This window comes from Dendrobates tinctorius, unplaced genomic scaffold (assembly GCF_039654945.1).
Source record: "Dendrobates tinctorius isolate UK_male_01 unplaced genomic scaffold, ASM3965494v1 ptg000008l, whole genome shotgun sequence".
NCBI classification, from domain to species: domain Eukaryota; kingdom Metazoa; phylum Chordata; class Amphibia; order Anura; family Dendrobatidae; genus Dendrobates; species Dendrobates tinctorius.
The window spans coordinates 67,031,523-67,046,413 of NW_027361676.1; the positions used below are offsets into that span (position 1 = coordinate 67,031,523).

Genomic DNA, 14,891 nt, shown 5'->3' on the forward strand with positions numbered 1-14,891 from the left:
ATAATGGCCACACAGTGCTCCAAACTGTATAATGGCCCCACATGATGCTCCATAATGTATAATGGCCACACATGATGCTGCATACTGTATAATGGCCACACATCATGCTCCATACAGTATAATGGCCCCACATGATGCATACAGTATAATGGCCCCACATGATGCATACAGTATAATGGCCCCACATGATGCATACAGTATAATGGCCCCACATGATGCATACAGTATAATGGCCCCACATGATGCGCCATACAGTATAATGGCCCCACATGATGCGCCATACAGTATAATGGCCCCACATGATGCTGCATACAGTATAATGGCCCCACATGATGCTGCATACAGTATAATGGCCCCACATGATGCTGCATACAGTATAATGGCCCCACATGATGCTGCATACAGTATAATGGCCCCATATACTGCTCCATACTGTATAATGGCCACATATGATGCTCCATACTGTATAATGGCCCCACATGATGCTCCATACTGTATAATGGCCCCACATGATGCTCCATACTGTATAATGGCCCCACATGATGCTCCATAATGTATAATGGCCACACATCATGCTCCATACAGTATAATGGCCCCACATGATGCGCCATACAGGATAATGGCCCCACATGATGCTCCATACAGTATAATGGCCCCACATGATGCTCCATACAGTATAATGGCCCCACATGATGCTCCATACAGTATAATGGCCCCACATGATGCTGCATACAGTATAATGGCCCCACATGATGCTGCATACAGTATAATGGCCCCACATGATGCTGCATACAGTATAGTGGCCCCACATGATGCTGAATACAGTATAATGGCCCCATATACTGCTCCATACTGTATAATGGCCTTGCATAAAAAAAAACTGAACACCTTTTGTGGCAACCTTAATTCCTTATACTAAAGAAGGTCCCACACAATGGTACATTAAAAAATAATAATCTTTATTTATAAACAATGCAATTTTACAATCATTAAAAAGAAGGTGCTAGACCAGTGTAACTCATTAACCGACTATCCTCAGATAAGTCCGGCAAAGTGGGAACATAACACCCTCCAATATTTTCCTAAATGGTCCCCTATAGTTTGCCCCAGATTGAACAAGAAACGCATAAGTGTATGTGAAAAAAACACTATTACATACCATGAACTGGTGGTGCTTCCTGGAACGTCCCTCATGGGGTCGGTTAATGAGTATGGAGGAAATAAATCATGATAGCCCGTCCCAGTGATACTTGGTATATGAGACCCTATTGTTTTTTGTTCTCATGATAAACGTTCTGCTATGTGGTGCTCCTATGGAGTTTTCTGTCTCTTACACTGGTCTAGCGCCTTCTTTTTAATGATTGTAAAAATGCATTGTTTATAAATAAAGATTATTATTTTTTAATATACCATTGTGTGGGACCTTCTTTAGTCTAAGGAATTAAGGTTGCCACAAAAGGTGTTCATTGTTGTTGTGTCGTACATTTCCCAGTATGGGGATGTTGAAAAATTGATTGGGCAATTTGAATATAATAAAAAAAAAAACTACTCACCTCTGCCCATTCCAACGCTGATCTGGTCTCTTCATCTATCAATCCTACCTGTGGGCACGTGTGCCATCTCAACAGTAGCGCCGCTGCCACTCTCCTCAGCCAGTGCGCCATCCCCATCCTCAGCACATGCGCAGACTGATGGAACGGTGCACGGCCTGATGGGAGAGTGCAGAGGAAAGTGGCTGCGGCGCCCGCACTAGTGATGAGGGTCCAGGAGATTACGAGCGGGCTGAGGAGAGTGGTGACTGCGCTAGTTTTCTGGAGATGGCACACGTGCCCACCGGGAGGGCTCTTCGTGTCTCCTCTGGCACGCGTGCCATAGGTTCGCCACCACTGATCTAGGTTATAATTTATTTGAATAGGCGCTGAGCTGCAGTACCTTCCACTGGCCACTAAACAGTGCAGAGCTGTGCTGTTCCTCTGCTTACACTGTTTGGCTGCTTGAAGGTCTGCATGTAATCTGTGGGGTTCTGGTTGTCGGACCCCCATTGATCTGATGTTCAACTTTCCTAAGGATAAGGCCTTCATATCTAAGTAGTGGGCAACAACCTTGAATTAAGGAATGGATTATATGAAACGTAAAGTATTGGAAGCCAAGTCCTAGTCAGTATGTGTTCCAGCTTCTACCTCCTTTATTTAACAGCCTTGCTGCTAGATGTGAAATTCAGATACATTATACGGTGCTTAAATAAATGATCAGGCATGTAAATATTAATTTGCCGGTCATGCGAGGTCTGGTGTGAAATGAAGTGCCGAGATTTTATTTCTCTCCAAGCTGAACATCCTCATGTTCCCTTAGGCAGATTTCAATCTTGGAATGAATGGAAGAAAGTTTTATAATGTAGTGAGCCCTATTCTCTGTGACACCAGCTGTGAGTTTGACAGTCGACTCTCAGTTTTCTCTTATCTTCCCCAGTTTCCTTTTTTTTTAACTTGCCATATGTTTTATTCATTTTTTTGTTCTCTTACAAATATATTTGTAAACTATTGCTTGTTTCAAATTGACGAAGTTATTAAATGTTAAAATCTATTTTTTTTTCTGTGCTGGAATCAAAGATTGACAAAGAAACAAATACAGAAGAAGCCATTCACGAAAATCTGTCTGTCCGGCCTAAGGATAGGAGTAGCCTTGGATCAAGACAGCGGCCGTTTGTGCGAAACAGTATGATCGTCCGGTCTCAAACATTCTCTCCAGGAGAGAAAAATCAGTACATATGTAGGGTAAGTCAGAAATATCATTCAATCCAAGGACATGGAATTGGAGTAGTTTTTAGCTTGTATACCTTCCCGCGGAACTGATGTAGCTAAACCTGGCCATACAGAAATGCGATCCCTGATTTTACCCTGTTCTTTTTATGCTTTGCTTTCCCGTACTCTCTACATGTATTCCTTTTTCCCGTGCAGCATGTTGGTTTTTTTTTTTTTCCTACAACTATTTGGCTTCAATTTACATAAATGTGACTAGAAGTTTCAGATATTTGTTGCCAGATGTAGGGAACAGATCTCCAATTAATCTAATGTTGGTTAAGGAACAATGAAACTTCATGCTCGAAACTTCGGACCGCTCTACCGATGATATGATGTCTGCTCTGCCATCAGCCAGTAGTAACAAAGTTATGGGGTGGACTCCCCTGGCCACTGCCGTGTATTGCAGTTTAAGGGAAAGAGAGATGAGCAACAGGATTCGGCTTGGACCACTAAACATTGCTCGGGGCTCCTGAGTTTGATTCATACATTGTTTAGATCCGGCTTTTGCCGGAACAGATATAACCTGATTTATGATGGTGCCGGGTGACCCCAAACAGTCTCATATTAATGATGGTGTGTTAGTTAAAGGAGTTGTCCAGTACATGCTGTATTTGAGCACTGTAATTAATATAAAAGCCCACGTTCTTAGAACTAGGTGTCTCTTTAACTTGTTTTCTAAGCAACCGACTTTTCCAAAGGGCTTACAGGTTAATTATCGATGATTAATTGAAAGGAGTTGTCCATTTTGGACAATCCCTACTGGACAATAGAGCTATTATGTGGTGTCCATTGCTTGAAAGTCACAGCGTTCAGCTGTAATCTGTTGGTAACCAAGCAGTAAGTATCAAATTTATCCTGAACAAAGGAACACCCCACCCCTCCATAATGTCATTTTATTAGGTTACTTAACTTTGCCTACAAGTTCCTAGCCATTTCATCTGTAGCCATGCGTATATTATTTTTAGAACAAATGGCCCCAAAAAATGGAATAATGTCTAAAATATTAAAATGACCATAATTACCCCATGGGCTGCTCTCCCAGAATTTGACCCCACAAAATTATTCCATTAATTCCTGGCACATGACCCGTTATGTCACTAGATACAGCTGTGCATCCTGTACATCCTATATCATAGCCTTGACCTGAGAAATCCTTAGATCAAATGTCCTCAAATAATCTCTACCAAGAACAGGATCTTCTGTTTTATCATCTCATTTAGGATTCTGAGAACATAATTCAGAAATCTGCATCTGCCCTTTTCTCCGGTAACTTAACCCCAGTGTCTTGCATTAAGTGTTGATCCTTAGCCAAAAACAGCATTACCTGTACCAGTCCCCACCCTAAAGTTCACATGTGTAGCATTAGCTCCACATTTCTCCTCGGCTCCTGTCCTGGCTGTCACTGTCCATTTCATAAGCTCTCCATAAGCTCTCCCATCAGCTGACACCAGTGACCAGTGTTTCTAGAATTTCAACAGTTTGCATTACACAATAATATGTCCGTGCTTAAAATGTAATGTCAAAGTGGGTATATTTTTTTAAAATCTGCATTGATGAGTGTCCAGGTATGGACACCACAACATTCTATTTATTACTACATTTTACTCCACTGGTGTGGTTTGACAAGATTAAAAAGACATGTTTGCTTTCTTCCAGAAACAGCACCACTTCTGTCCTGGGGTTGCATCTGGTATTGCAGCTCTGCCTAACTTATTGGATCTGAAAGGCTTGGGCTATAGAATTACTAGAATTACATGTTCACGAAACAATCACTGATCTCAGGGAGACCAGTCAAAGAAAACACTGCGGCAGCCGGCAAAGGAGCTCAATCACAGTGAAATCCTAGGTGCAATACTCCCTGGGAAATGCGAATATGCAAATAAAGTCCGTGGAGCCTCATTTAAGAGTCTCAAACACGGGACTAGCCAGATCTTCCTCCAGTGAAGGACCCAGCCAAGGGGTGGCTCCTTTCGGAAACCACCATTACCACCATATTAAGTGGCCCTTTAAGTCAATATCCAGCTCTTTACGAGTTTACAGATATGACAAGGGAAATACCAAGGCCAGGTATCCATCCACAGACAGCTGTTTCGGGGTGTTGCCCCTCATCAGTGTGGAGTAGGATTCTGGCTGGGTGGGAGCAATGCCTAGTAGACCAACATCACGAAACAATCACTGACCTCAGAGAGACCAGTCAAAGAAAACACTGTGGCAGCCGGAAAAGGCGCTCAATCACAGTGAAATCCTAGGTGCCATGCTCCCTGAGAAATACGAATATGCAAATAAAGTCCGTGGAGCCTCATTTAAGAGTCATGGGACTAGCCAGATCTTCCTCTAGGGAAGGACCCAGGCAAGAATTACATGTTGCGCTACTGTTCTAGACAATACCAGCCCCCAGCTGTCTGCTTTAGCAAGGCTGGTTGTCAAAAATGGGGGGGGGGGTCCCACACCGTTTTTTGTTTTTTTTAAAATTATTTATTTAAATAATTTAAAAAGAAAACCAGCATGGGGACCCCTCTATTCGTGATAACCAGCCTTGTTGAAACTGATAGCTGAGGGTTGCAGCCACCAAGTGTGAGTTTTGCCTGGCTGGTTCTCAAAAATACAGGGGGACCCACGCCGTGTGTTTTCATTATTATTTACAGCACAGGAGCGGCTGATGAATACTCCCATCAGCCGATCCTGCTCTTACTTTTATTAGCGGCTGCAGGCTTCGGATGAGGGGAGCGGTAGTCCCATCAGCTGACACCACTGACTGGAGGTAAACTTTATTTCTCTATCACCTCATTAGGGGACACAGCAAACCATGGGTATATGCTATGCTGCCACTAGGAGGCTGACGCTATGCAGAAAAAAGTTAGGTCCTCCTCAGCAGTGGAAGGTAAACTTTATACCCCCAATCACAGCTGAGGGCTCACACTGTGTTTTGACAGCATCAGAACCGCGGCTCTCTGACCAGTGGGGATGATTTCACCGCTGATTAGAAGCAGTGTTTGCCGTGCTGCACATGACTGCACAACAAACACGTGGTGTTTAGGCAGCCGAACACGAAAAGTAACACTTACTTCTTGGTGAAGTCCATGTTCCATGTCCGTTCTCGAACAGTAGGTGTTCAGTACGGACGCCGAACTTTACTGTTCGGGTTCGCTCATCTCTAATCACCACTAAATGGTCTAACATGGTGAAGTGAGAAATATAGGTGCAAATTAAATTTATGGGATAAAATAACTAAAAACTGGCATGTGCATATGTATTCACCCCCATTGATTTGAAACCCCTAAAAATTTCTGGTGCACATGCTTGGTGAATGGAAGTCCACCTGTGTGCAATCTAAGTGTCACATGGTCTGTCAGTATACACACACCTTTTCTGAAAGGCCACAGAGGCTGCAACACCATTAAGCAAGAGGCACCAGTCCCCAAATAACACCATGAAGACCAAGGAGATCTCCAAACAAGTCAGGGACAAAGTTCTTGAGAAGTACAAGTCAGGGTTGGTTTATACAATCACAATAAGCCTTTATGCATAAGTGGGCAGAATAAAGAGCCTTTACTTACTCACAAAATTGTAAGGCTCATTTTGAGTTTGCCTAAAGACATGTGGGAGACTCGCCAAATGTTTGAAGGAAGGTACTGTTGTCAAATGAGACCAAAATTAAACTTTTTGACCACCAAGGTAGATGCTGTCTAATGCCAAACCAACACAGCTCATCACCCCAAGAACACCATCCCTACAATGAAACCTGGTGGTGGCAGTATTATGGTGTGGGGATGTTTTTCGGCAGCAGAGAGAGGGAAAAGAAAATGGTAATATTTTAGACCAAAACTGGTTTTGCTCAATCAGTGATTTGAGACTAGGACGGAGGTTCACCTTCCAACAGGACAGTAACCCAAAGCATACTGCTAAGGCAACTCAAGTGGTTTAACCCCTTAACAACCGCCGATACGCCTTTTACGCGACCGTAAAATACTTATTCCTCAGCGCCGCCTTTTTTTAACATTGCTGAGAAATAAGTGTGTAGCGCCCCCCAGAGCCGAAATTTCTCCAGAGTCTCAGCTTCCGGGGGTAGCTGAGACCCCAAAGAACATGATTTGGCTCGGTTTTTAGCGACCCCAGTGTTGCAATTGCAGTTATTAACGGAATTACAGCGACCACAAAAAAAAGTCTGATTTTCCATTTAATTTCTCTCTCCTTTGATGTGATCGCACATCAGAGGAGAGAGAAATGTGGTCCCCGATTCTCTCCCCAGGACCTCCGGTGTCCCTGGACCCTTCTGCATCCCCCAGTCCTGTTCCCCGGCCGCTGGCGTCTTCTTCCAGGAAGAAAATGGCGGTCGCATACGCAGTGTGCCCACCGAGATCTGCCAGCCGGCAACAATAGGAAATTTTTTCTTATTGGTATATTTTGATCACTGAGATAGACCCTATCGCAGTGATCAAAATTAAAAAAAAAAAAATTAGTTCATCAAAACCCCCTTTATCACCCCCTTAGTAAGGTCAAAATAATTTAAAAAAAATGTATTTCCATTTTTCCGTTGGGGTTGGGATACAGTTGGGGTTAGAATTGGGGGGGTTCCACTATTTAGGTACATCAGGGGTTTCCAAACGCGACATGGTGCCACCATTGATTCCAGCCAATTTGCGTTCAAAAATTCAAACCTTTCTCCCTCCCTTCTGAGCCCTGCCATGCGCCCAAACAGTGGCTTTCCCCCCACATACGGGGTATAGGCGTACTCAGGAGAAATTGCACAACAAATTTTGTGGTCCATTTTCTCCTGATACCCTTGTGAAAATAAAAAAAACTTGGTTTCAAAGTAAACTTTTTGTGAAAAAAGTAAAATGTTCAATTTTTCCTTCCACGTTGCTTCAGTTCTCGTGAAGCGCCCGAAGGGTTAATAAACCTCTTGAATGTGGTTTTGCACACATTGAGGGGTGCAGTTTTTAGGATGGTGTCACTTTTGGTTATTTTCTGTTATATTGACCCCCCCCCCCCCCCAAACTCACTTCAAATGTGAGGTGGTCCCTAAAAAAATGGTTTTGTAAATTTTGTTGTAAAAATGAGAAATCACTGGTCAACTTTTAACCCTTATAACTTCCTAACAAAAAAAAAATTGTTTTCAAAATTGTGCTGATGTAAAGTTGACATGTGGGAAATGCTATTTATTATCTATTTTGTGTGACACCACTCGCTGATTTAAGGGTACAAAAATTAAAAGTTTGAAAATTGCAAACATTTTCAACGTTTTTGCCAAATTTCTGCATTTTTCATAAATAAATGCAAGTTATATCGAAGAATTTTTACCACTAACATGAAGTACAATATGTCACAAAAACAGTCTCAGAATCAGTGGGATGCGTGAAGCGTTCCAGAGCTATAACCTCATAAAGTGACAGTGGTCAGAATTGTAAAAATTGGCCTGGTCATTAAGTACCAAATTGGCTCTGTCACTAAGGGGTTAAGGGGAAACGGGTAAATGTTTTGGAGTGGAATAGTCAAAGCCCAGACCTTAATCCTATTGAGAATCTGTGGTCAGACTTGAATATTGCTGATCAAACCATCTAACTTGCAGGAGCTGGAGCAGTTGTGCCTTGAAGAATGGGCAAAGATTCCAGTGACAAGATGTGGAATGTGGAAAGCTCATAGAGACTTATCCAAAGTGACTTGTAGCTGTAATTGCCACAAAATGGATGCTTTGCAAAGTACTGACTATGGGGGGGGGGGGGTGAAAAGTTATGCACACTGAAGTTTTCAATTATTTTGTAATATTGTTTGCTTCAAGCAAAAAAAACAAACACAAGTTCAAAGAGGTAGGCATATTCTTTACATGAACTGATGCAAATTCTCAAAATAAAAATTCCATGTTGTGAGGTAGCAAAACACAAAATATGCCAGTGGGAGAGGTGAATACTTTCGCAAGCCACTGTATTTATTTATGCTAATATAACCCTAAAGATGACCACGTATTTACCCTTGAGTTGGTATTACCATGTCGTTCGAGCTCAGGGTTGATTCTGCGCAGTGCAGTTTCTCTATCTCAGCTGTCTTTATTCCAGCTTAGGTCTGCTCTGGGGTCATGTCTAGAATTGAGCTGCTCCTATGGGGGATCATTTTATGGAAAGGGATAGAGCCTCATTCATCAGAGTGGAGAGCTTATACTAGCGGCTATGTGCCTGCATGCTGGTAAAAAAGAAGCAATGAACTGCAGGATAGGCTGTATACAGGGGGTGACAGGAGAGATGTACTGCTGTAGGGGGCTCTCTGTGCAGCTGCTAAGTGGGAAGAAATACTGCAGGATAGTCTGTATAGAGGGTAGCTAACAGCCAGCAATATACTGCAGGATGGGGCTCTAAGCAGAGGACTGAAAAGCAAGAGATAATACAAAATGGGGCTGTATACAGGGGTCTGAAAGGAGAGATATACTGCAGGTGGGAACTCTGTATAGAGAAGCTAAGAGGATATACTTCAGATGGGGCTGAGATTAGTTGAACTTTGTTGCCTGCTGCTGAGAGACCTGTAATATGAAACTGCATAAGCCACTCTATTGATGCATCGGACCAAAGACAATCCTCTGCTATATGTGTGTCAGTAGGGCTGCATTTGCAGTTTCTCAGCACTAGGCAACATGCACAGCTTGGCGTTTCCATTGTGGAGGATTTCGGGGCAGGCGAGCTCTACTAGAACTATAGAACTAGAGTCCAGGTGATAAAGTTGGCCAGGTACTGTACAGAGAGTGCACAGAGCCTTTAGGCGATGTCTTCGCTTTCTATTAGCTTGATGATAACTTGAAGTGGCGGGGTTAGTCTGGATCACATAGAAGAGGGAGGGTTCTGCAGCACTGAGGAGAAGCAAGTTTTGCTGGGAAATGTAGTTTTAGCAGTGTAAGAATGACTGCCCATTCAGCTAAAACAAGACACAAAGGTACACAAGGGAAACCTTATGTTGGGTTTAGTCTGCATGATCACAATAAATGCGCATTTACTGTGCTGTATGAAATATAATGCAATTCTGGAAGTAACCCTTTAACAGTCTGTGCCACCATATTTTATTGAAATTACTGTAGCCATGTTGAAGGCTTTTTCTTTACTATAATGAATGTATTTTTGTGCTATTATCTATTAGTGTTGATGTAATTTATAATTTCTCTCTTATAGCTAAATCGAAGTGACAGTGACAGCTCTACCCTCGCTAAAAAGTCACCTTTCATAAGGAATGCAACAGAACGGCGCAGTTTAAGAGTAAAGCGGGTATGCTTACAGTATCTTTAATGTAAAGCTTATTGTTTAAAGTGGTGGCTGTGCTCAATATCCATTCATTTACATTTAATACTAAGGCTATGTGCCCACGTAGCGTTTAAATCCGGACACTGAAAACTGGACTCCTTCCCAGAAACTGCGCGATTTTACCGGGATTTTGTCGCGATTTTCGCGTGCGATATTCAAGCACTTTCCAAGCGATTTGAAGCATCGCTTGGAAAGTGATTGACAGGTTGGTCACACTCGTCAAACATAGTGTTTGACAAGTGTGACCAGCTTTTTACTATTGAGGCTGCCTATGTGGCATCAATAGTATAAAAGTTAGAATGTTAAAAATGATTAAAAAATTGGGGTATATTTACCTTCCGACGCTCCCGTTCCCAGCGATGCCTTGAGAGACCTGTGATGACGTTGGTCTCGCGTTGCTATAGAGATCTCACGAGACCGCTAGAGTCACGCGAGACTACGTCATCACAGGACCTTGCCGCAAGGCATTACTGGGAACGCTGAGGCCCGGGAATGCAGCGCGGGACGTCAGAAGGTAAATATACCCCGATTTTTTAATTCTTTTTTTTTTTACAGGGGTATGGTACCCAGGGCATGGAGGACAGTCTCCTCTCCTCCTCACCCTGGGTACCAACCGTACATGAGACGCTTAACTTCGCGCATGGTGGGCATGCGGAATGCCATAGGAATGTATGGGGTGCGTTCTGTACAAGATTTTTAAACGTTTTCGCAGCGTTTTCACGCCGAAAATCGCGGCAGAAGCGCTTAAAAATCGCATCGTGGGCACACAGCCTCAAGATAGTTATTCCTCCTTCTCAAAAAAAGTTATTTTCCTAACCTTTGGATATGGAATACCTTACTGATAGCCGACGGTCCAAATACTTTGGAATTTTGCAGGCTGCACTCGGCAGTCCAATAGACAATGAATGCAGCTGAAGTTGAGCATGTGCACCTCAGCGGGCTTCCCTTAGCCCAACTGATGAGTCCAGTACATTGTGAAAATAAATTGGTATGACATATTATATTAGAGTACACTGTTCCATGAAGCAGTATCTATTTTTTTTTTTTATAAAAGATATATATATTTACCGTATCTAAAAAGACTGGAATAAAGCCTATATTCTGTTTAATGAAGGGCATAATAGCAATGTAAAGTGCCCCTTGAAATGTTCACATTTTTTTCAAGAAAAAAAAAATGGGTGAAGTTAAACAATAATGCAGAATAAGAATAGAGCATACAAGCAAACAAAATTAAAAGGCTGCAAGAAGAGAAAAGTTGTGCATGCTGCAAATAGTTCTGAACACACAAGCCCAAGAAAAATCAATATTGGTGCAAAAGTATACAAACTTTTATTATTCTAACAAAAACTCTAACGTGTCAGTAAAAACGATTATAATGCACAACAAGCGACAACATTAGATAGCGGTTGAAAACAAGTTTTTGCAAACACCCATGCCTACTCCCCTTCCTTTTCCCAGTCTCTGAACCGCTGAATAGTCAAGTGCTAATTGCACACTTGAATAAGATATAAATCCAATAAAGAATATTGGTATAATAAACACCACAACCAAACATAAATCGATACAAAACAATGAGCGACCAGGGTAAGAAGGCAAATCATGAAAGTGTGTATGAAAGCAGGAAACCTTGCGTGTTCTACCACTAATGGTGGCTTCCTCAGGGAAAGCCACCATGGAGCCTCAAGCTACCCTTGAGGAAGCCTCCATAGTGGGGGAGCACATGGGTCTCTTGCCTTTATCCTCCCTTACATCTAAATTTGTGCATCACTGCCGGATAGCATAACATGCACAGCACTCATAAGCTCTTTTTCATTGAGCTTGTAAGAAATGTTTTGAATTTGTCCTGGCCACCTCCAACAAAGTGCTTAAAAGCCAGACAGCAGCAGTAGTCTGTATTCTAGACAATAAGATAATAGAAATGTGTTGATGGTTAAAGAACAGTGAACTTCAATAAGTAGCAGACTGCAAAAGTGCTTGTATTAAGGTGGGAATCACTCTTTAGGCTGAGTTCACACGTGGCGTTTTTTTCGCATTTCCGCGGCGGTTTTAAACGCGCGATTTTGCCGCGAAAACGCGAAAAATAAGCATCCCATGCATATGGGATTCCCCAATGCTGTGCTAATGCTGCGGTTTTTACTGCGGCGGAATCGCTTCGCGGTAAAAAACGTAGCATGCTCATTAATTTGCGGAATCGCGGCGATCCCGCACCCATAGGAATGCATTGTTCCGCTTACTTTCCGCCTGTGGCTGTGCACAACATGCGGAAAGTAAGCAGAACAATTGCGGATGGTACCCACGGTTATTCTTACCTTCCGGCGTCCCGCGCAGCATTCCCGCCTCTCTCCACGCTCCCGTTCCCAGTAATCCTTTGCGAAAATGCCCGCGATGGCGTCTGTTCTCGCGGTCATCCGTGCGACGTCATCGCGAATTACCGCGAGACGTCGCGATCCCGCGAGAACTGACGTCATCGCGGGCATTTTCGCAAAGGATTACTGGGAACGCCTGCGCGGGACGTCGGAAGGTAAGAATAACACCATTTTTTATTTTTTTTTTTACATTCTATCTTTTACTACTGATGCCGCATAGGCAGCCTCAGTAGTAAAAAGTTGGTCACACTTGTCAAACACTATGTTTGACGAGTGTGACCAACTTGTCAATCAGTTCTCCAAGCGATGCTACAGATCGCTTGGAAAACGCTAGCATTTTGCAAGCTAAATACGCTTGCAAAATGCTAGTTTTTCCACGGGAAAATCGCGGGAATTTAAAATGCGATTTTCCCGCGGAATGGAATTCCGGAATTCTCGCGGGAATTTCCGCGAGAGTTCCGGTACGTGTGCACTTAGCCTTACATGGAGACAATGCTGACCAGTTCCTTCCTTATAGAAGTATTGTCATCTGGGACAGGAGAGTGGCTTGTTGAATGGAGCCTGTGAGGGTCTTCAAGATGAGATTTGCAAGGCACCACTTACAGCACTTGAGAAAATCCTATTTTGTTATTTGTTGCCCATTCTGAATTCTCTCAATTAGGGTTCTTTTACGCTTGCTTTGTATTTACGGGGCATTTTTGCGGCCCCAATAGATTTCTATGGGGCCGCAAAAACATCCCGCAAAAATTCATCGAAGTGCCGTATGGGTGTGAGGGCCGTACATACGGCCGTGAATAAATATCGAGCTTGCTCGATATTTTTCACGGCTTACGGACGCGGCCGCAATAGATTTCAGTGGTACCACAAAAACAACGGTAGCTTGTTTTTGCGATACACCGTATTTGCGGGTCGCCATATTTTTCCCCACCAATTTGTTAAAACAGAGAAAAACGGCGATCCGAGAATGCAAAAACAGGCCGCAACAAACCCGGAAAGTGTAAAAGAACCCTTAGGATTTAACTGTTCTCCTTTTGTTCTCTGTGCTCTCCCCATCAGCCCATGAGTCAGACAATGACGAGACGAGTAATGCACGAATGTCGTGAACGGACATCTCTAGACCTGGAGCTGGATCTCCAAGCATCACGGACAAGGCAGAGACGACTCAATGACGAGCTGCAATTACTGAGAGACCTGAAGCAGAGGTTAGAGGAGATGAAAGCCAGGGGAGAGACTGAATTGCCGCCTTGTGTTTTGGATGATGATCGCTTCCAGAAACTTCTAAAACAAGCAGAAAAGCAGGTAAAGAAGCTCTCACTAGTGGGATTAGAAGACCGTTTTATGTGCTTAGATTTCAAAGCATTATATTTAATAGTTTTGAGAGAAAAAAGGAAGGAAATTATGGAATTACACAGATTGTCCAGCAAACCTATGATCAATGAGTTTCTCCAGTAAAAGTCTACGATCTTCACTATTCTGAGAGCTTTTCCTTCCTAGGAAATCTTCTATTTTTAATTTAGTTAGAAATATTGTATTCTTTCAGCTTAATTCCCTATGACGCTACGAGAAAGGAAGTTACAAGTAAATACTGAAGGTTACGTGGGAAGCTCAGAGATGAAATCATTATTCACGCATTAGCTGCTTGTAGTAATGAGACCTGCCAATAATAATGATAAAATAAGTTGTCTGCCAAACGGCCCAGAACGGCCCATTAGCTGAAGTTATGCAATACATCCTAGTGATCGGATGCCTTAAGCTGTAGACAGATGATGGGTTTTGTTTGTCTGTAGGCAGAACAATCAAAAGAAGAACAAAAGCAAGGCTACTGCGCTGAAAAATTAATGAGAAAAGCCTCAAAGGATGTATGCAGGCTACGGGAACAGAGCCAGAAGGTGCCGATACAAGTACAGACATTCAGGTGAGGCACACAACATTTGCTCTGCATTGCAGCATTATCACACATTACAACCAGTGCAGCATGTTGTGTGTTTTTGGACATCTGCAACAATTCCGAGAATGGTATCCAAAAATCAGTTGTATATCCAAATGGGTTGGATATATGTGTGGCCACTGCCCCATTCATTTATCTGGTGTTGATAGCAATAGCCGCGTCAGTCCCAGAGAAGTAATTGGAACAGAGGTCACACATTCACACCATCATTCCTTTGACTGATAATTTTTGGACTCTTGGGTTCCAGCTGATAAACGACCAGTGATCGATCATTTGTCGACTATACTGAGGACAGGTGATAAATGTCTGTAGTAGAAAAAGCTTTTAATGGACAATAAAGTGTTGATGAAATAATGAACGAACAGGGCGGCATACAGACCGACCACAGATACCAGGATGTGGCAGGGGGACTGCCTTATCTGTTTGTATAGTGTTAAAATTCTATGTCATCTGGGCCTACAGCACTGCTGAGTCTGCCTCAGTCTACACAGTAAAG

General features: G+C 42.9%; 1 protein-coding gene across 1 annotated transcript in view; it reads left to right on the plus strand.

The window, feature by feature from the left end:
• WWC2 (WW and C2 domain containing 2) overlaps window positions 1–14,891 on the plus strand; it is a 224,305-nt gene that overhangs the window by 201,260 nt on the left and 8,154 nt on the right. Inside the window, exons 19-22 of the mRNA XM_073577983.1 lie at window positions 2,610–2,774; window positions 9,953–10,045; window positions 13,504–13,746; window positions 14,235–14,362. Coding sequence (XP_073434084.1) covers window positions 2,610–2,774; window positions 9,953–10,045; window positions 13,504–13,746; window positions 14,235–14,362 — 629 coding nt within the window. The remainder of the gene's footprint in view (window positions 1–2,609; window positions 2,775–9,952; window positions 10,046–13,503; window positions 13,747–14,234; window positions 14,363–14,891) is intronic.